The following is a 19872-nucleotide window of genomic DNA, read 5'->3' as shown; positions in this document are numbered from 1 at the left end:
CCATCGTGTGGGGACTGTCCCACCTCTGCCCTGGCGCTGGGGCTGGGGGAGCAGGCGGGGGGCCCAGGGGCTGCTCGGGAGGCCCCTGCCCTTGGCTGCTCCGGCAGCACGGCGAGGCTCTCGTGCCTCCGGTGGCTGTAGTTGTGTCGGTCCCCCGTTGTCACAGGTCAGTGAGATCCCTCTGGCCTCCCTCCCCCAGCGCTGGTACGCCCCGTCTGTGGCCGATGGAGAAGCTAAACCCACTGTGTCCTCCGCATCCCCTCTCCTCCCTGCCCTCCAGTTCTGGGAATCCACCTCCCTCTCTTCCCTGGACACGTCAGGCATCGGCTCAGGCTCCAGCAGTGCCTCCTCCTCTTCCGTCTCCTCCACGCCGGTGACGGCCTCCCGCACACACAAGCGCTCGGTCTCCGGCATCTCCAGCTACTCCTCACTCTCGCTGCCCCTCTACAACCAGCAGGTCGACGACTGTTGCATCATCCGAGTCAGCCTGGCTGTGGACAACGGCAACATGTACAAGAGCATCCTGGTTAGTAACATCCCCAGGGAAGCAGCGGGGAGGGGTGGGTGGCTTGTCCTCTTTGGATATGGGCACGGCACATTTTGGGAGGAGTGGGAGGCTTTAGCAGTGCTCTGAGCTCACAGCACGCTGTGTTCACAGGTGACGAGCCAGGACAAGACCCCCGTGGTTATTCGCAAGGCCATGGCCAAACACAACCTGGATGGGGATCGGCCTGAAGACTATGAGCTTGTCCAGATCATCTCAGAGGAGAGAGGTGTGTGTGTGTGTGTGCTGGGGTGTGGGGGCTTTCCTGGGGCCATGCAGCCCTGCAGCCTGGGCTGCACGATGAGAGGTGACAGCAAGAGATGTCCCAGCACCTGGAGACAAACCTTAGCCCCACTCTGGTCCCTTTTGAAGGAAAGGGCACCTGACTGACCCTCATCCTTGTTCACTTCCAGAACTGAAGATCCCCGACAACGCCAATGTCTTCTACGCCATGAACTCCGCTGCCAACTATGACTTTGTGCTCAAGAAGCGGGGCTTCTCCAAGGGGGTGAAGATCAAGCACGGCTCCAGCTCCACCCTGCCCAGGATGAAGCAGAAAGGCCTGAAGATCGCCAAGGGCATCTTCTAGCCTCAGCCCCACTGCCACCCATCACCGACGGGGCCTTGGGGGCAGCTGCTCCAGGCTTGGCTGTGGCCGGTCCTTGTGCTGCCCTGCAGGGCAGAGGAGTGACCCTCACCCACGGGCGACGGCCGTGCACCTCCTTCCGCACCCAGAGCTGAGAGTTTGGCAACTGGTGTCAGCCTCTGCCTCTCTCTGCACGAGCCCCCGTTCCAATCAGGTCTTTTTTTCTACACAAGAAGGCAGCAGTGGGGGGGATTTGTCTATTTTTTGTTTTGTTTTGGTTTTTTTTAACCTTCCACGGTGCGACACTCGGCCAGCCCGGCCAGCCCAGAGCTGGAGCCCGCCTCTGCCGTAGGTGCCTTGTGTCTGAGCGAGCCGAGGAGCAGCGACTTGCAGAGGGGCTGCGTGTGACAGAGCAGAGCAGGAGCCACCATCACCCTGGAAGGGGCTGCCAAGCCTCCTTCCCGGCTTTCCCAGTGTTACCTCCACGTCTGTCCTCCCTGGGATCACTGGTGTTGCCAGCACCGCACAGCTCTGCTTGTCTTTCCCTGGGGAGAAGCCACGATGCCCTGGGCTGGGAGGTGAGCTGGAAGGATGCAGCCCTGCACCAGTGCTGAGCCCCGTGGAGGAGCCTGTGGCTGTGCCATGATGGAGTGGGTGCCTCGTGCTCTCCCCAGCTGGAAGCCTGCGTGGTCTCGCTCCTCTCCCGATCCAGCACATCCTCCAGCTGGACTGGGCCAGTTCAAACTTGCACCAAAGATCAAATGCCAGTGTCTCTTCTGCCGAGGGGGAGCTTCAGGCCATGCCCCCAGCGCTGCCAGCCTGAGGAGGAGGAGAGCAAAGTTCTGTCTGAAACTGTGTAAATAGAGACTTCGGGTCTGTGTGGGCACATGAGGGGCCAGAGAGCCCAGGGTGCTCCAGGTGCCCCAGCTGCCACTGCCTGACCCACAGAAAGTGCCACTCACTTGGGCTTTAACCGGACTTTTTCAAACACTGACCATGGGAGAAGCAGCAATGAGACTTTTTTTTTTTTTTTTGTATAAAAAAAAGTTTACTGATTTTTTTTTTTTCAGTATTTATTGGTTGTAAATAGAAGAGGCAAACTTGTACATTTTACTAATCCAGCCTCCCCCTGCCCCTGCAGCCCAGTCCCTGCCCTGTGCCCCCCTGGTATTTAAGGCTGCTGGGAGGGACGCTGGCACCAACAGCAGCATTGCTCTGCTGTGCTCAAGGGGTGCACACCCTGCCAGCCCCCCCTCCCAAATTCTCTACCACTAATTGCTCAAGCAGGGGCAGACATGCTTGTTTTAATCATTGTAAGAAACACTAACCAAAGGGGGACCTTTTGTTGCTCCTGCCTCCATCTCTGTTTTTTAAGCGCATCATTCCAGCAGGTCTTTCCCGTTTCCCATCCCTCAGAGTTCCTGGGTGGTTGCGGTGCCTTCCCCTGCTCCAGGACACTCCAGGGGCTGGGGCTGCAGGGGAAGAGGCTGTGTGGGTGTGAGTGTGGCTGGCACGGAGCTCCTCCAGCCCCGTGGGCAGCGCTGCCCATGATGCACATGATGGGAGCTCCTGGCTCCCTGACGCACGGGCAGCCTCCTGCCTCCCCCCTGCCCAAAGCCCCTTCCCCTGGGCACCAGCACCCCTGGGAGGGTGTTCCCTCTGCTCCGTGCCTGCCCACCCTGGGACTGTCCCCTCCCCTCCCGCCGGTGCCACCGGGGACTGGCTGTACCATCTGTATTTTGTACCACTTCAATGAAGGAGCACACTGCCCGGTGTGACTTGTACACAGCAATGTAATTAGTCTTTGCAATAAAATACTGATGCTCAAAAGGTCTCTGCCCCAAGGCAGGGCTTGTCCTGTCCTCCTTCCCCAAAATGTAGCACCTTCCTGGAGAAAGAGGGAGGGACCTGACTGTGGGGGAATTCACACTTTATGCTCACTCTGGTGGGTTGAAGCTTGTTTTGAAAAACAGGCTTTTTGGCTGAGGGACCACGGGTCAATTTTTAAATGAACCTGTGAATTGAAACTGTGGCATTTTCCCTTTCTAATTTTTTGGGTTTACCACTTTTGTTACAAGTAACAGCTTTAAAAGCAACTGTAACAGCCCATAGGGCTTCCTCAGTGGAGGAGGAGGTCTTAACTCCTATTAAAAAAGAAAGCTTGGCTTTCAGGTGTGCTCACAACACAGTGGGGAATGCACAAGATCTAGAAAACGCCAGTAGCTCTTTAATTTTGGGGGCTTTCATTTGGTGGGAACAATGCAGCTGGCAATGGCCACCTTCTGTGCACCTGAAGCTCTGCCCCTCTGCCAGCTGCCTCCAGTCCTTGCTAGCTGCTAGTTGGGGAAGTCAAAACAGACCTGAGAAGCGCATCAGGTAATGAGGACAGCAAACACTACACCCCAGGAAGGGAATTATTCACTGCCAGAAAGTGTATTTTCCTGCTGGCTTTATTTTCAGCGAGGCTCAGTGCTGAAGGCATGGCTCAGTATTTTCACTCCCTCTGGACAAGCAAAACTTGTCCTAGGGACTCCAGCAGCACTGGGCTGCTTCTTCTCCCAGCATCTCCTCAGGCACCTTTTCTATTTTCCACAAGGCCACCAACCTGGAGAGAGTGCACTCCCACACATGGAGAGATCTGGAAATGCAGCTTCTCCCATATTCTGGTGTGTTACCAGCTGGTTTGGATTCTGGGCTTGCTCTTGGGAATTCATTGAGCTTGCTGGAGGGTTTCTCAGCCAGCAATTCTGAAAATGCAGGCAGTGGCTCCCAAACATCCAGAATGCTGCCCACCAGCAGTCAGTGCAGAGAGAACATCATCACCTTAGTACAAGCTCTGCTTTCCCAGATCCTCAACCCCTGGCTCTCAAGGAACAAGAGCAGAGACAGTTCTGTCCACAGCAGCCACACTGCTCACTGAGTTCACACATAGTCCAGAATTTCTGTCTCCATTTCATTTTCACTCCCATCAGAAGGCTTGAAGTCCTCTTCCTCCTCCTCTTCATCATCCTCATCCTCTCCAGACTCGTATGCCAGCTGTTCTTTGCCATCTTCACTGCTTGTTGTATTTGAGAAAAGAGCTTAAATTGGGAAGAAAGAAAGACACTGTGATGCCTCTCTCAGTGCAACCTGGGAGCATTTGCAATTGAGTTCCCAGAACATGTGAGAGGAAAGCAGCAGCCTCAGGGGCACAGCAAATATTGCACATCTTAACAGAATCTGATCAAGCCCAGAGCAATCCCTCTCCACACTCCAGGAAGGGCAGCAGAACAGCAGTGCTGTGCCTCCTCTCCTGCCTCATTCTGACCCAATTCACTGGGATATTATTGCTTTGGCCCAGCATCATGAAGAAATAATTTCTTTACTTCTTGGTCAATCAATAGTATCAATAAAAATAAAATGCCACCAACAGATACGTCAGAATTAAGATCTTGATTATCACTGTGCAAAAGACACTTAAAAGCTGAAGGGCTTTTGATGGTGGGCAGATGAAATAAAAACCTTAACTAATCTCAGCCATCCCTAATGCCAACCCACATTCCCACTGCAGGTCAGCAGCTCCCACACTGGCACGAGCTACATCCCAGAGAACACACAGAGGATGCAGGAGCACTTCTCAGTGCCAAGGACAACATCCTCATGTTCAAAGCATCCTTACCAGGTCTGGTGGATCTGATGATCTGCTTTATCATCAGGGACATACTATCCCTCAGGTCATCACTCGTCTTGGCAAGGCACCACCCGTCCCGCTCCGTGCATTCCGACTCCGTGCCGTCATTCCGATGGATGATCTTCTGCAGGCTAAAGAGCAGCAAAAGGGAAGGAAATGTTAATCTTCTGCACTCAGCTGTGAGTTTCAAATGAGACACTTTGCTTTACTTCCATTTCCCTTCACTGAGCTGGAATAGCACAGTTGGTTATCCAGGTAATTGTCAGATGGAAAAGGAAGTTCATGTGTGAAAAGACTGTTCTGTTTTTATTGAGCAACCAAACACCTCGGATGTTCCTGCTCAGGGGGAGAGGGGTGAATGGACAGGGAATAAACAACAGGCTTTGAAATCTGTCTCTAAGACTCAGCTGTCAGAGTGCAGTACCTTTCCACATTTAAGTCACAGAGCTGGTAGAACATCTGTCGGTAAGGGGGTAAGGCTCCTTCTCGGAAAATGTAGATGGATTCCTAAGAGGAGGAAAGAAGGAAAGGATTCATGTGCATTTATGCTGCAATGAAACTACTTCCAGTGGGCTGATTCAAGAACATGGTATTTCCAAGAGAAACAAGTTTTAAGGCATAGATCTGTATGTGGCAGAAGATAAAGCTGAATGAGGAATGCCCCAAGATGTCCCTGCAGCCACAGTCACAGCAGCACTGCTGTGCAGAGAACACACTGCACCTCTCCAGCCTGCAGCTGTCTGCAGCCTGTCACTGCCTAGCAGTGCATCACAGCCTTCATTCTAGCAAAAAAAAAAAGGAAGAGCAAGACTCATTTATTTATTTATTCCACCCTGTTGGATTTTGTAGCATGACCTGATAAAGACATGGTGATTTTTTTGCACTTCGCTGCCCATGAACTTCCAATTTCATCAACTGAAGCAAAATACTCCTCACATCTAAGATGAGGGTGGAAAGCACCAATCCCACCTTGCAGCATGTAACAAAATACACTCAGGTGGTGTTCCATAGTGCCATATCCAACTAGGAGCTTCCCAGGCAAACCTGAGTTTGCACATCAACTCACTCACAGCTGATCCCTTGATGACTGATAAGCCAGGAAACATCCCTATTTCACTGAGATATTTCAAGATTTCGGTATAGAAAGTCATGCTTACCTTCAGCTTATACCTGCTGGAGGGGGGCTTTTTTGCCCCAGATGTACCAGCTGAACCCAGCCCCTGTTTCAGGTCGTGGACAGTGACAGTGTGACTTCCTGAAAGGAAAACAGAGAGTTCTAATAAGGGACATCTTTCCTATTGAACTGTCACTTCTCTCTGTTGATTCATCAAAACCAGACCAACCAGCAACAGAGCATGTGCTTTGCTTATTCTTCAGAGTTGTTACTGGACAATCCCAGGAAAAGTGCTGACTTGGGAAGCTTTTTTCAGAGCCCATTTGTTCATCATTTTAACCTATTCTATTCTCCTTTGACACAGAAAAGAGAACTTGCCCCATTCTCTGCACCTCAGTGAATTCTGAATTCCCAGTGTGGCTTGCACAACTCCCTCCTGCCTGCTAACAGATATTGTGGCTCAGCCAGACTCCCACAACACTTCCCAGCAGATTTTTCTCTGGCTTAACAGCAGCAACATTATAACCAGAATACAAGCTCCAGTTTTGGCTCAGCTAGAAGACAGGAAGTCCCTTCACCACCTGTGACTAGGATGGGGCAAACAGAGAAACAGAAGAGCCAGGCAGCCCTTCTGGGCCAGCATACCTTGTTTCTTGACAGTGATGGGCAGGCTGTAGTTGTACGTGCTGCGTTTTGCTTTCACAGGCATGTCAGTAGCAGCATAACCTAGAGGTGAAAAGCAAAATCCAGTCATGAACTGAGGGCAAGCACTCTGCAGAATATCCCCAGTTGGGAACACAAGGCCTGGTGTGGGAAGGGCAGGCTGATCTTTGGGATATGCTGGCTTTAGTAGGGTGGGGAGAAGAGATCAGAAAAACCCTTTAACTTGGAAATGTGATCTGATGTCAGTGAGTGGATGCCAGCTCTGTCATGGACTTATTAGATGGCATCAGAAACTCCTTTTCCTCAACTTCTCCTTTGCAAAATCAGAGCAGGGAACTCCACATCCATGGTCTGAGAACCAGCATCCTGCAGGAAATGCTGAGGTCCTTGAGGAAAAGTTGCTATGTGAGCACCAGAATTCCTGCTTGGTGCCTCCCCTGAGTGAGGAGGAGGATGCTCTGCTACACCCATTTGGGCTTGGAACACATGGAGGAGGAAAGGCAGAGTTTAGAATGTGCCAAATGAGGAAAGAGCTATTGCATACTATGGAATAAAGTATTACAGGAGTTTTAAAAGGAACTACAGTAAACGAGGAGCTCAAAAGGTGACATGTTCATCAGAGCAGAAATATGGCAAAAGAGTTTGAAAAACACATAAAAAGAAAAATACTACCAGGATTAACCAGAAAGCAGAGAGAGCAGCTCTGTGGGTTGGGCCCTTTTACCATATTTCATTCCACAGCGAATTCGGAAGTCCAGCACTTGATAAATCTTTGCTTCGGGGTGTTTTCTGGGGTCATACCCAAACCTAACCCATAAGCTTCTCCAAGGACCTGTTAACTGCACAAACACAAGAGGGAAGATGGTTACAAAAAGCACCACAGTGTTGCAACTCCCTTCAGTACCAAGGTCCTTGGAAAGTTATAATATTTTCCCTCATTACCCAAAGATATTTGTTTTACCAGCTCTTTGCTCACTTGCCACGCCAATATTTATACACTTGGCAATCAAAGCATCAAAGCACAAATATTTGTGTGCTTTTACAAACCAACCTGCAAGGTCACAGCCAAGTGCTTGTGTGGGAAAATTCTGCTACCACTGCCAGGTGAACAGTCACTTGGAGTGTCTGACTTGCAGAGGTGGTTAGCAAAGTCACCGAATCCTCCTTGGCTTCAACTTTGGTTCTAAAACATTTCCTTCCCCCTTCTCTTTACATTAAAATAAATCAGGTACTTAGTGGCAGGACCTCAGAAGTGGTAAAGGAGCAGGAAGAGCCAGGTGATGCTCCTTTGCTCACAGATGTACCACTCACCATGTAATAGGCCAGGTATGGCAGCAGCACCTTCAGCTTGTCTGGATGGACGCTGATGTTGGCTTTGACCGCATTGCGAGACCACACGGGACGCACTTCAAAGAGCTGAAATGACACACAGACAAACACACAGCAGTGGCAAGGGGTTCCCAAAAAGGCAGAGCAGCCTCCCAGGTGGACTCAGGTCCATACCAGGGCCTTTGGCCCTCAATAGGAGCTATTGGATGGTGATGGGAGAACTCGTGGCATAAAAAGGGGCTTACTGTGAGTTAAGCCACAGATTCAAAGCTTGACTTGCAGAACTGAAATGAACACAGCAGTGCCAGTAGCATCTACTCACACTTGTATCAGGCACTTAGAATCACCAAGAATTTCTAGGAAAAAAATGCACTTTTTCCTCCCCAGCTTGCTGCAGGACAGCGGTCAGACCAGGAGTAAAGCACACACCTTCCTCAGCTCTTCCTCCACCTTTTTATCCACAGGATTGGTGCACACTTTCTTCCAGTTCTGTACAGCAGCATCCAGTGGTTTAGTTGGGATTTCTTCATCATCAAAGTTGACAAAGATGGCATTGTGTGGGCGCCGGGCCCTGCTGAGGCCAATCAGGTTCTCACCAGACACGTGGGGATTGTTGTATCCCTCCCTAAGGAACAGGGAAAGACAAAAGGGACTCAGCTGGGTGAGCAATGGGTTGGTTTAACTTTGACCCAACCTCCCTTGATCACACACTGGTACCATAAGACTCTCATTGCACCACTGAAGGAAGAAAATTTAAATTTAAATAAATCCTCAACTTCTAAACTACATCCATTTGCACACTGACAGAGGAACTCTGCCCTGGCTGGCAGAAAACCCTCCAGCACTCAGGAATGATCTGTATGAAACGTGTTGGACAGGCTTCACCCTCTGCATTTGCTCTCCTGGAGCTACTGCAGCTACTCACTGGGACAGGGGCAAAGCAAGAGGGAACAACCAACTCAATCTAGATTTTTTTTTCCTTTGAAATTGCCAGTGAAGGCCAACAGTGAGAAAACAAAAGATGTTTCTTGTGGGAGATCTCCCAGATTGTTCTTCTGGCAAAGCCAGATGGGACCAGGAGGGCACAGGAACACGTGGCACCGATCCTTGGAAACCCTGCCCTTGGCTCCAGCCCTCTGGAAGCAGGCAGGAGCTGTGTCCTGCATCCCACACTGTGTGAGGTGAGCTGGGACAGGCATCATCATCACCTCATGCCCAGCTCCCCTCACCTGGCAAATCCTCAAGTGGAAATTTGCTGAGGTTGCCACTGCCAGGCAGCTTCTGGTGTTTTTTTGCCTCTGTTGTGCCAAATCAAGAGGGATAAAACAGCACGAGGTAGGAAATTAAAAGGGTGAAATACATGAAAGCTGTATCATGAGAAAAGGCACTGACCTGTGCTGTATATCTGGGCGATAAAAATAGTCCACAGGAGTGTCCAGACGTGAGAAAATGGGTGGTGGGATGTAAAGAGGTAAATCTCTGTTGAAGAATTCTTCCTTCTCTGGTTTGAGCATCAGGACTTTGTCATACATGGAGGTTTGTTTGCCATCAGGGCCAGAGTGCATTGCCAGGTACTGGAAGTCAGACATTCCTGTAAGAAACAAAGTTAAAGCACTGTGAAGTTTGTTGTGAATCCAACAATATTTCTCACACTCAACTTTCAGGAGCAAGAGTCTGGCAAGTTTTTGCAAAGGTTTATCCAGCAAGGAGGCTGTAACAATACTTGATTTTCCTTCCAGTCCTCAAATGCTTAGGGGGAAACACTTCTCTTTCCCATCAAACACACTCACCTCTAAGCCACGTACACACAATCCCAAGGGTTACCTTGAAATTTGTAAGCAGTGGTGACAATCCCAAGAATCTCCATCTCAAACTGGACTTCTGGCTGGATTTGTTCCTCGGGGTCCAACTGCTGCTTCTTCCTGGTCCTCCTCCTGACCCTGAGCAGCATGGTGGAGGTGGGGAAGCGGTTGGCACACACGGGGTGGCAGTAGGGGTCCTTGGGGCGGAAATACAGCTCCAGCCTTTTGGCAGGGTCGGCGTAGATCTGTCAGCGAGGTGGGCACAGCCCCTGTCAGCGTGCCACCCACACAGCCTGAGCCCCTGTGCCAGCCCCCAGCCCCACACGCTGCTCCCCTCACACATCCCAGGGGGATCACTGCTGCCCTACCAACCCCTGCAAACACTCACATCCTGGGGATCACAAGAAATAAATGAAAAATATAACATCCTGGATATGAGGAAGCAATTCTTCCCTATAAGGGTGGGGAGGATCTGGCACAGGGTGCTCAGAGAAGCTGTGGCTGCTCCATCCCTGGAGGGACAGGTTGGAGCAAGCTGGTCTAGTGGAAGGCGTCCTGAATGAACTTTATGGTCCCTTTCGACACAATCCATTCTAGGATTCCATTATTTTACTGCACATTGCCTAAATCCCTGCTGGGGAACAGAAGGGAAGCGGCATCACCCCCACACCACCCACGGGCCCCGCGTGGGGACTGCTGGGCTGGAAGGACTCACACAGAGGGTCCCACATGGAGGTTCTCCCAGGCTCCCTCTCACCCCATCCCCTTACCCACAGCCAGGCCCGCTTTCACCACCCCTCACCCTCAGCCCTCACCCCCCGGGCCCCCCTCACCCGCGACACCCCCTGCTCTCCTCCCAGCGTCCGCAGCATGGCCCCGACATCCCGGACGAGCCCCGGGTACTCCACGCAGACCAAGCGCGGGGCGCGGGGCAGCTCCAGCACGGCCGAGCCCCGCGGGCCGCGCTGCTGCCGCGCCGCCGCCATGGCTGCCGCGCCGCCCCCGCCCGGCCCGCCCCGCGGGCCGCGCCGCCAACGTTCCGCCGCACGATGGTTCCGGGCTCGGCCTGTCCTCCTCAGGGCTCCTCAGCCCGGCTTGTTGCCCTAAAAACACACAAAATCACCTCCCCCGTGGGTTATTTTGTGTCGGAACCCAAAATGTCCCTCAGACATTTTTAGAGGTTCCAGACCTTGGTCAGAAGCATTTTAGACCCTAGCAAGCAGCTGAAAACAGCTGTGATTTTGAGTTTAAACCGTAGAATAAACTACCAACTTTAAGAGTAGAACAAGCAGTCACAAAATGTTAAATGGTATACTAAAAGTAGTCACAAATTAGAGGGTAAAATTTTTTAGTGTTGTACAGAGGAGTTTTAGTACCTGTACAGGGGGGTTTTCACTTTGTACAGGGGGGTCAAGAGTTCTAAGATAGAGGAGAGTAAACCTTATCTTATTCTTCCTCCTTCTTCTTCCTTACCTCCATGTTCTTAGTAATGTTAGCATTCACAAATTAGTTTAGAGTAGAAAAGCACATTATAACGTAAATAGTAGGTATTGGAGAAAATCTATAAACATATAGTACGTAATATATCATATAAAAGATAGTAGCAGCTTTAAGCAAAAAGAGAGACGACGAAGACACCAAACAGTGAAGGTGTCAGGAGAGTGTGTGCCTCTGCCTAGGCCACAAACCAAAGCAACCACAGCGGGCGAAGACAATCTTTTAGATAGCTAGCAATAAACTACCTTGAGACCAAACAACAAGAGGCTGTAGAGTTTTTCTTTAGAAGCACGAGTTAGAAGAGAGACTTTACCACCACACAAAAGCCCCAAATCAATCCCGGGGTTCTCACAATTTTGTACCCTGTGCTGCCTGCGCTATGAAGGAAAGCAATGCTGAGCTGAGCGAATGGCGGCGCGTTTCTCTGATCGCGCGAGGAATGTGGTGTTAATTCTCATAGAAATAAGGTTTTACTCCCTAAGAATTTCAGCTTTCATATCAGCAATGTTTAGTGCCGCAAAAGGCGGCAGATGAAGGACACAAAGGTGAGGGTGAGAAGAGAATTTGCCGCAAGGACAGCTTGGTCAGGACTGCCCTCAGCACACGCTGCCCTCAGGATGTTCCATCCTGCCTGACTTGACATTAGCAAGGAAACTCTGTCACAGCCAACACAGAGAAACAGAAAACAGACAAACAGATCCACTCGGCTACAAGAAAGGTTTTAATGAACTCTAAAAGGTGGGGGTTTTTTGCTTCAGAAGTTTACTCCGACTGGGAGATGTCAGCAACCTGTGGCAGCTTCAGATAGACCGAGTTCCAGAAGGTCACGAACCGGGATCTCAGGTCCTGCTTCACAGAGTCCGTGTTCATCTTGTGGTTGATATCCAGGTAGTACTTGCCATTGTTGGTGTAGGCTGGCCAGAAAACGGGCACTTCCGAATACCCATTGTTGGGATCCCTGGTGAAAAAAGAAAACAGAGAAGCTCAGTTTTGAAGGTTTTGGCAGGAACCCTGTCTGCTCAAGTCAGGCTTTAAGTGAGAGGAAAAGAGTGAATCTGACAGTGAGACAAGCCATAGGAATCCTGCCTGCCAGAAGTGAGTTGATAACCTGCAGCCTCCTCCATCCATCCCCACTGGCATCATCCCAACTTCACAAAGGGACATAACTTCTCTATGAACATCGGGATTAAGGAATAAAAAGTACTGACATGGAACATAATGATTTTGGGAATAATCAAAAAAAATTCCTGGACAAAACAAGCAGCCTGAATGGCTGCATCAAGCCCCTAATGTGTAATGGGAAACACTCACCCAGTCCGGGCAAAGTTGGTCCAGTAAGCAATCATGGCCTTTGAGACAGTCCTGTGCTTAGGCCAGTAGCCCACGGGGGTGGCAAAGGGCTTCCCAAACACGTACTGCAGGTCATCAGCGTGGTCTGCCCCGACCCAGCCGGGGTAGACGGGCATGCGGGACGGCTCGGAGAACACATAGCTGTAGGTCTTGCCACTCCTGGGAAATCAAAGAGACTGGCTGGGCAAGGAGAAAGCAGAAAAAGACCTGCAAATCCCAACCAACACACCAAATACCACCAGGGACAGAGATTCAGAATTGGAAGATGCTCACATGGGGTGGTTTCAGGAAAAAACATCCTGAGGCCATTTTTAACTTCCATTTCCAATTCTCACCCTAACCCTCCTGCATCTACAACATCCCCAGGGCTGAGCTGCTCACTTGGCATTCTGCAGGTGCAGGTCCAGTGCCTGCTGAGTGGGAATCAGGAAGGTGTAGTCAGTCATCAGATCCACCACTGTCTTCTTCACAACCTGCTGCTCGGGTTTGTCACCCCAGCTCTGTGTGTAGATGTTGTAGGTGGCGTTGGCTCCAGCCTCGCCCCTGTCCACGGTGAGGCCTTTGATCAAATTGTAGACCTGGTCACTGAAAAGACAAGTGATATTAATTAATTCCTGACCAGCAGCTTCAGGTAGGGCAGGGCTCTTGCCTGCTCCTTTCTCTCAAAGGCTCTGGACTTGGCAACCAAAGGCCTGGGCACCCAGGCTTGGAGTGACGTCCTGTTTGGAAGGTTGTGCCCTGTCCACTCAAGTCTGGCTCCCTGGGGTTTGGGAGCTCCACTGAAGAGCAGGTGTCTCCTGCTGAGGGTTCTGAGGGCATCTGTGACTCACGCAGTGACTTTCACCAGCGGGCGGTTGATGGCGGGTAAATCGAAGCCGGCAAAGATGTGCCCGTCCATGTCATTGACCCCGGCCACGTAGTCGATGTCGGCAGCGTTGGCAAAGAGCTTCTCTGGCATGTCTGGGAGGAAATCGCCATCCACAACCGGAGCGAGGGCGAGGGTGTGCACCAGGGGCACTGCAGGAGACAAGGGAGGAGTTTGTTAGGTGGTGAGGAAACACAGATGTGTGCTCTGGCATATGCCATGACTCAAAGAGCTTGGGAAAGAACAAGCTGAGGTGAATGACAGCTTGAGCAGTGACTTCAGGATGGGCAAGAGGTTACCCAGGTGCATGGTAAACTTCATGACTATGGGTGAAGGAGAAGAGCAAGAGATCTGCCAGCCAAACACCATCTGGGAACATCCACAAATCCTCTCCTGCAAATCCCTTCCCAAAAATCGCAGACAAAGATAGGAAAGGGCTGAACTTCTCATCACACCTGGCCATGCTGTCTGATTGTCAGGACAGCCAGCCCCAGAGTGTACAGATGCACAGCAGTGTTCTGGTCACTCTCTGTCCAGACCAAGGCTAAACGCTGTGGTTTGTGAACAGGAGCACCAGGAGAATCTGCTTGGGAAAGGAATCCCCACAGGCACAAAAGCAGCAGCGTTCCTGCACTCCACCCAGCGACTCAAATAGAAATGGCAGGGATGTGATCTTGTTTGTTTGTTTATAAGATGTTTTCTGGGATTGCTCTTGCTGCTTTCACAGAACAGGAAGCCCAAACAGTTGCTCTGTGGTCAAGGCTTTGGATAATCCCTCTGCCACTGCTGCCATTGCATGGTGCAATGTGCATCTGCCTACAGAAAGGGGACTGCAAGAGCTCTCATTAATGCCCCTTTTCTGAAGGGCACAAGCCCTTCAACACCTCAACACTCCTGGCAATTGCACCATAGTCCTGCAAAGAGCTTGGGAAGCCCAGGGTGGCTGATGGACCACATCATGGCCTGGTGGACTTACTGGGCAGGTTGGTGAGCTGCATGTGGTAGGCCAGAGTCAAGGCTTTGGGGTCAGAGACACGGAGGCAGTTGGCCAAGGCAGCGGTGTTGTCTGTGGGACAGCCCATCTTTTCTCCAAGCTGCAGGACAAGACAGAGAGAAACATCATAGCATTACCTCCAAAGGCAGGAGTTGTTTTTAGGCAGTCAAATAGGTGGGCTGGATTTAATGTCATTTTAATCTCAAAGCAGTGACTTTCCACAGCTCTGTTGGGCACAACTCCTGCCCAATCCCCTCCTAGCCAGTCTCTATTCTAGGGAAAATATTTTTTGGTTTTTGTAGTCCTTCAGGCACGACTAGCACGTTACCTTTTTGGCCCAGACGAGCGGGTCCCTCTGGATGGCCCAGCTGCAGACCCCAACACCACTCTGGCTGATGGCTCTCTTGAACAGGCCCTTGTTCTTTGGGGACAGCGTCTGGGGGCAGAATGGAAACGAGAGGGGTTTGGGTACAAACTCCTGAAGAGACCATGGCCTACCAGACCCCACTGGTCACCTCACAGCTTGTGCACCCAGCCTGGGGAAACTGCCAGGTCTTGGGGTGTTCAATAGTCTCAGGAGTTCAAGTTAAAAGTGAGATGTTAAGAAGAGGAGCAGAGGAGGGGGACAGGGGAAGTAAAGGCTGTTTCTTCACAGAAGACGTGGCTGCACTGGTGGGATTGATGGAGCTGAAGGAGGAGCAGCTACAAAGCACTGAGGCTGAGCACTGCTGTCCTGGCCAGGGCAGGACATTAATGGGACAGCAGGTGGGGAGGAAAGCAGATGAGTGCCAGGGGGTCCCTCTGTCCCACTGGCAGAGCAGGGGCTCTGATCAGAGTCAGCGAGGACCATTCACCTGCAGGGAGACACTGGCGGCACCGGCCGATTCCCCAAAGATGGTGATGTTGTCTGGGTCACCCCCAAAGGCCCTGATGTTCCTCTTCACCCAGGCAATGGCCATGTGCTGGTCCTTGAGCCCGTAGTTCCCTGAGGGACAGAGACCAGCCGGCAGTGAGCAGGGGCACAGCCAAGCTGCAAACCCGGGGCCAGGGCGGCAGGGAGGGATCAGCCGCGCTACCTGGCAGGTTTGCATCGCCGGTGCTCAGGAAGCCCAGCGGTCCCAGGCGGTAGTTGATGGTCACCACGATGACGTTGCCCCGCACGGCGATCTCCTCCCCATCGTACAGGTAGTTATCCAGGAAATTGGCTCCCTGGCTGGCTCCGAGCAGGAAGGCACCGCCGTAGATGTAAACCATCACAGGCAGATTGGTAGAGACTGCCAGGAGAGGAACAGGGGCAGAGTGAGCCCCCACTGAGCTGGGAGGTGCTGCCCCTCCATCCCCTCACCCCCTCCCTGAGCATCACCCCACCTGCCCTGGGCAGGGGCTGACTCGATGCTCTGCAAGAAAATCCTTGCTCTGCTCAAGAGGCTGACCCTCCCAACGGGCTGAAGGTGAGGTGGGATTTTGTCTGACACAGCCCCCAGCTTTCCCCCTGAAAATCACTGCTCAGCACCTGTCCACTATGGAACAGAACTGCTGAGAGAGCCTGCAGCACAATCTGTGCACACAAGGCAGGTGGGAAAGTCCATCCCAGGTCCCTCCCATGCTCATACCTTCTTTTCTCTCTTGAGGGACCCAGATGTTCAGGTAGAGACAGTCCTCGCTCCCACGGACATCAGTCTGTGTGAGTGTCACCTGCAGGCAGCGTTTTTTGAATTCTTTTGCCTTCAGAGTTCCTGAAAGGAAAGAGGGAAGAAGAGTTAAGGGCCTCAGCTCCATTCTCTGGTTGCAAGGTATCAGCTCACCCATCCTTTCTTCTCTGAGTGCAGTGCAGTGGCAGCAAAGCCTCCCCTGCCATTGTGCCTGGTGTGAGGGAGTGACAAATTGGGAGACTTTCTCTTATGAACAACTCTGGACAGCCAAGACATGGGGAAGGCATGTGCAGGTTCCATGCCTGAGTTTTGTTACTGCCTGGGGTTACTTGAATTTCTTGGGGACATTTAGGCACAGACTCTCCGATCCGTCAGAAGACAATGAGCTTTTTCTTGGTCGTGCTTATTAGATGAAAGCACTCAAGAGCACCTTTAGCTTGAGAAAAACAGCCTAAAAGAGAGAAAAGCAAGATTAAAACCCCAAACCAAAGGCATTCACATATTGGACCTTACCATCCCAGCCAGGATGAGGTTGGGGGTCTTCCAGTCTCTTTGGAGGAGCAGCAAAGGGAATCCCTCTGAAGATGTCAACGTAGCTCTCAAAGAGTCCCAGTTTCTTGCTCTCACCTTCCACAAATCCTCCCTCGGTGAGCACCACGCCCAGCTATAGGAGATACCACAGAGAGAGAAAATCCATTGCTCTGTCCTTCAGAACTCTGGCTTCCCACATTGCCACACATTCACATCCCATCCTCTCCACAGATTCACATCCCACCCTCTCCACCCGTGCCCTCGGTGCCTTGTGGAAAGCCCAGAGGTGCCCCTGGTCTGTGTCTGTGCAGCGTCCTGCAGGCGCCCTTGGGAGCAGAGAGGAGCAGCAATTCCCCCCCAGTCCCAAAGACAAACGGCAGGAGGAGAAACCCTTCAGCCTCAGGGTGCAAGCCCAGCCTTTGCACTTACGGTCGCAGCCCAGGCCAGCCCGAGGTAGGAGCACAGCGCCAAGCCCACGATGTGCCAGCGAGCCATGGTGAGGGCAGCCCTGAGGGGACAGTCCCAGCTTGAGGGCTGTGCTTATAAAGCCACCAGTGCAGGTGTGTGCCAGAGCCACGGGCCAGGCTTGGCTCGGAGCTGAAGCAGGGCAGCTCCACAGCCTTGTCCTTCAGCAGCCTGAGGCCAGTCCGTGGCTGATGGGCACGGCCGTGTGAGAGCCCTGCAGGTGCTGCTACTCTGGGCTGGAATCCAAACCTCCTCAGGTATCTTTTCTATTTTCCACATGGCCACTATCCTCATCAGACTATATATACTTCCCACACTCAGTTATTTGGGAATGCGACTTCTCTGTTAATTTTCCTCTCTGGTGTATTACCAGCTCATTTGGATGCTTGTTTCTCTCCTGGGTACTTGTTGAGCTTCCTAGAGGAGTCATTAGTCAGTTATTATGAAAATGTAGACACCCATTTATCCACAGCATTGGTGCACTCTTTCTTCCAGGTCTGGGCAGTAGCATTGAGTCGTTTAGTTGAGTTTTCTTCACCACAAAGATGTCATTGTGTGGGTGACAGATCCTGCTGAGGCCTGTCAGGTTCTCACCCCAAAACAGGAAATCCCTCTCTAAGAAACAGGGAAGGGACCAGATTTGCACTCTGCCTGTGGCTCACAGACATAAGGCTGTCACTGGAATATGTGAAAATGAAGTTTGTGCCCCAGATTCCAGAAGAGAAGGGACTCAGCTGAGTGATGAGTGAGTTCATTTACCTTTGGCCCAACCTCTGCATCAAGGGGCAATGCAATAAGAAAATACCATTAATTTTTTTTTTCCTTTAAAAAGTGCAGATGAAGGCCAACAGTGAGAAAATGAAAGATGTTGCTTGTGGGAGATCTCCCAGATTGTTCTTCTGGCAAAGCCAGTCGGGGCCAGGAGGGCACAGGAACACGTGGCATCGATTCCTGGCAGAAAAGCAGGTTTGCTGCATCCCAGGATGTGTGGGGTGTGCTGGAAGGGGCAGTGCCCTTCACCACATCCCCAGGTCCCCTCACCTCAAATGGACTTTTGCAGGAGTGGCCCCTGCCAGGCAGGTTCTCCCTGTGCCTCCTCTCTTTTGCCAGAACTAAAGGGATAAAGCAGAACAAGGCAGCAGCTGAGGGTCTCCAGCCCATCTCCCCTTGTTCCTGAGCTCTCCCTTCCCCACGGGGATCCAGAATGTGGCACAGCTGAGTCCTGAGCACTGTGGGGTCTTTGGGTCAGGTTTGGTGGCGTGTCTGTGTGTCTGTGTGTCTGTGTGTCTGTGTTACAGCTGCTGCTCTTCCTCCTGCTCATCCCAGCAAGTGGGAACTTTGTGTGTTGCTTCTGTGAGAGTTCTGACATGGGGGAGAAACACAACCAGCCCCAAGTATCCAGGAGCCAGCTTCCACCCACAAAACCATAAGCCTGGCTTAGAAGTGGTGATTAATGATAAAAGAACTGCTTGCAGCCTGTAGGGTGCAGCAATAGCACATTTTAATGGGAACAAAGAATATCAGCTTGGAAGGGATCTCAAGGATCACCTGATCCAGCCTCCCTTAGCAAAAGCCCGGTCTAGTTAAGACAGCCCAGCACCCTGTCCAGCTGATGTGAGAAGTGTCCAATGTTGGGGAATCCAGCACTTCCCTGGGGAGGTTATTCCAATGTCTGGTTGCTCTGACTGTGAAAAATTGTCCTCTAGTACCCAATTGTAACCTCCCCAGGAGTCACTTGTACCCATTACCCCTCATTTTTTCCATGTGACTCCTCCTAAAGGGAGTCTCCATCCTCTCTGTAGCCACGCTTTAAACATTTGAACTTGGTGATCAGTTCTTCCCTTTTCAAGTGGGCTGACACTGGAGTTCTAGAGCTCACCAAGTATTGTCAGACCTGAGGGGAGACTCCCAGAGCTGTGAAAGCAGGTGGCAGCACAGCACAGGGAAATGCTTTAACAGGAGCCACCCTGGAACTCTTTACAGGACTTACACAGCAACAATATCCTGGGTGAGCTCCAGGGGAAAGCCTCTGGGTTGTGCCATGGTTCCTCCTTTTGTGTTTCCTAGGGAAGAGCAGCAGTGTAAGTATGTACCCCAAAACCCATTCCCTCTGGAACAGTTTATCCATCCCATATGTGTCCACAGCTCCTGAGCTCCCCTTCCTTCTGTGCTTACTCTTTGTGTTGCATTTAATTCAGGGGAAGGCTGCATCTTTCTCACAGACACTGGAGGACTCGCTGGGCTGAGAGATTCCCCAAATGTGGTATGAGTTCTCCATAAATTCCAAACATTTATTTTCCCTAAGATTTCATGGAAGTCTGGACTTTGGGTAGAGTTGAATGCCTTTAGAGGAAATATTACATCTCCTAGCTAAGGTTTGGCTGGAGTTTCTTTTTTACTTTTTATTCTGTAGAGCTGTTACACTGATCCTTTGTTTTATCTCAAACAGGAAACAAAACATTTATGGAAAAGGGCTATGATATAAAAATATTATGCAGTGGCCAAAGCTGTCAGGAGTTAAAACATTACTTCCAACTCCCCTCTGCTAATGGCTTGCATCCCTTTTTCCAGAAACAGTGACATTCAAAGTGCCTGGCAAGGGGTTTCCAGATTATTGGAAATCTTGGTTACAGAGAGCAGAAACTCCTTCTGAAAATAGCTTTTTTAGGGGAACTCTGTTCCAGTGTAAACCAGAATGGACTGTTCAGTTCTCATCTACACCAGTGAAAATCCCTATCAGCCCTATGCAATGCCCAGATAGTAGAGGGTAGAATATTCATTTCCTTCCACATTGTGTTCTCTTACTCTTA

General features: G+C 51.2%; 3 protein-coding genes across 8 annotated transcripts in view; 1 reads left to right on the top strand and 2 right to left on the bottom strand.

The window, feature by feature from the left end:
• Nucleotides 1-2960, top strand: part of RALGDS (ral guanine nucleotide dissociation stimulator) — a 51143-nt gene extending 48183 nt beyond the window's left edge. For 3 of the 6 annotated variants that reach the window (XM_030286993.4, XM_030286991.4, XM_030286994.4), the window contains exons 16-18: nt 167-526; nt 659-773; nt 958-2960. In XM_030286993.4, coding sequence (XP_030142853.3) covers nt 167-526; nt 659-773; nt 958-1133 — 651 coding nt within the window. In that variant the 3' untranslated portion in view covers nt 1134-2960. The remainder of the gene's footprint in view (nt 1-166; nt 527-658; nt 774-957) is intronic. The other 3 variants (XM_030286995.4, XM_041719604.2, XM_030286992.4) reach the window with 2 other exon arrangements.
• Nucleotides 2961-3562: 602 nt separating this feature from the next.
• GTF3C5 (general transcription factor IIIC subunit 5) lies at nt 3563-10738 on the bottom strand. Its single transcript, XM_030286997.4, has 11 exons — nt 10542-10738; nt 9731-9953; nt 9299-9497; nt 8336-8531; nt 7889-7993; nt 7302-7416; nt 6560-6640; nt 5958-6055; nt 5225-5307; nt 4789-4931; nt 3563-4210 (listed from the first exon to the last, which is right to left on the bottom strand). Exons 1-11 carry the CDS (start codon nt 10692-10694, stop codon nt 4053-4055), a joined length of 1554 nt encoding a protein of 517 aa, XP_030142857.4. The 5' UTR covers nt 10695-10738; the 3' UTR covers nt 3563-4052.
• A 1170-nt stretch (nt 10739-11908) lies between these two features.
• On the bottom strand, nt 11909-17135 carry CEL (carboxyl ester lipase). The gene is made up of 11 exons (XM_002195810.5): nt 17027-17135; nt 16580-16730; nt 16028-16150; nt 15491-15688; nt 15269-15399; nt 14743-14850; nt 14397-14514; nt 13386-13572; nt 12937-13140; nt 12517-12714; nt 11909-12163 (listed from the first exon to the last, which is right to left on the bottom strand). The coding sequence occupies exons 1-11, from the start codon at nt 17090-17092 to the stop codon at nt 11968-11970; spliced, it is 1680 nt and encodes a 559-aa protein (XP_002195846.4). The 5' UTR covers nt 17093-17135; the 3' UTR covers nt 11909-11967.
• Between the last annotated feature and the right edge of the window lie 2737 nt (nt 17136-19872).

This window comes from Taeniopygia guttata, chromosome 17 (assembly GCF_048771995.1).
Source record: "Taeniopygia guttata chromosome 17, bTaeGut7.mat, whole genome shotgun sequence".
Taxonomy (NCBI): domain Eukaryota; kingdom Metazoa; phylum Chordata; class Aves; order Passeriformes; family Estrildidae; genus Taeniopygia; species Taeniopygia guttata.
Note: the sequence above shows the minus strand (reverse complement) of the source record. Positions and strands in the feature narration are given on the sequence as shown.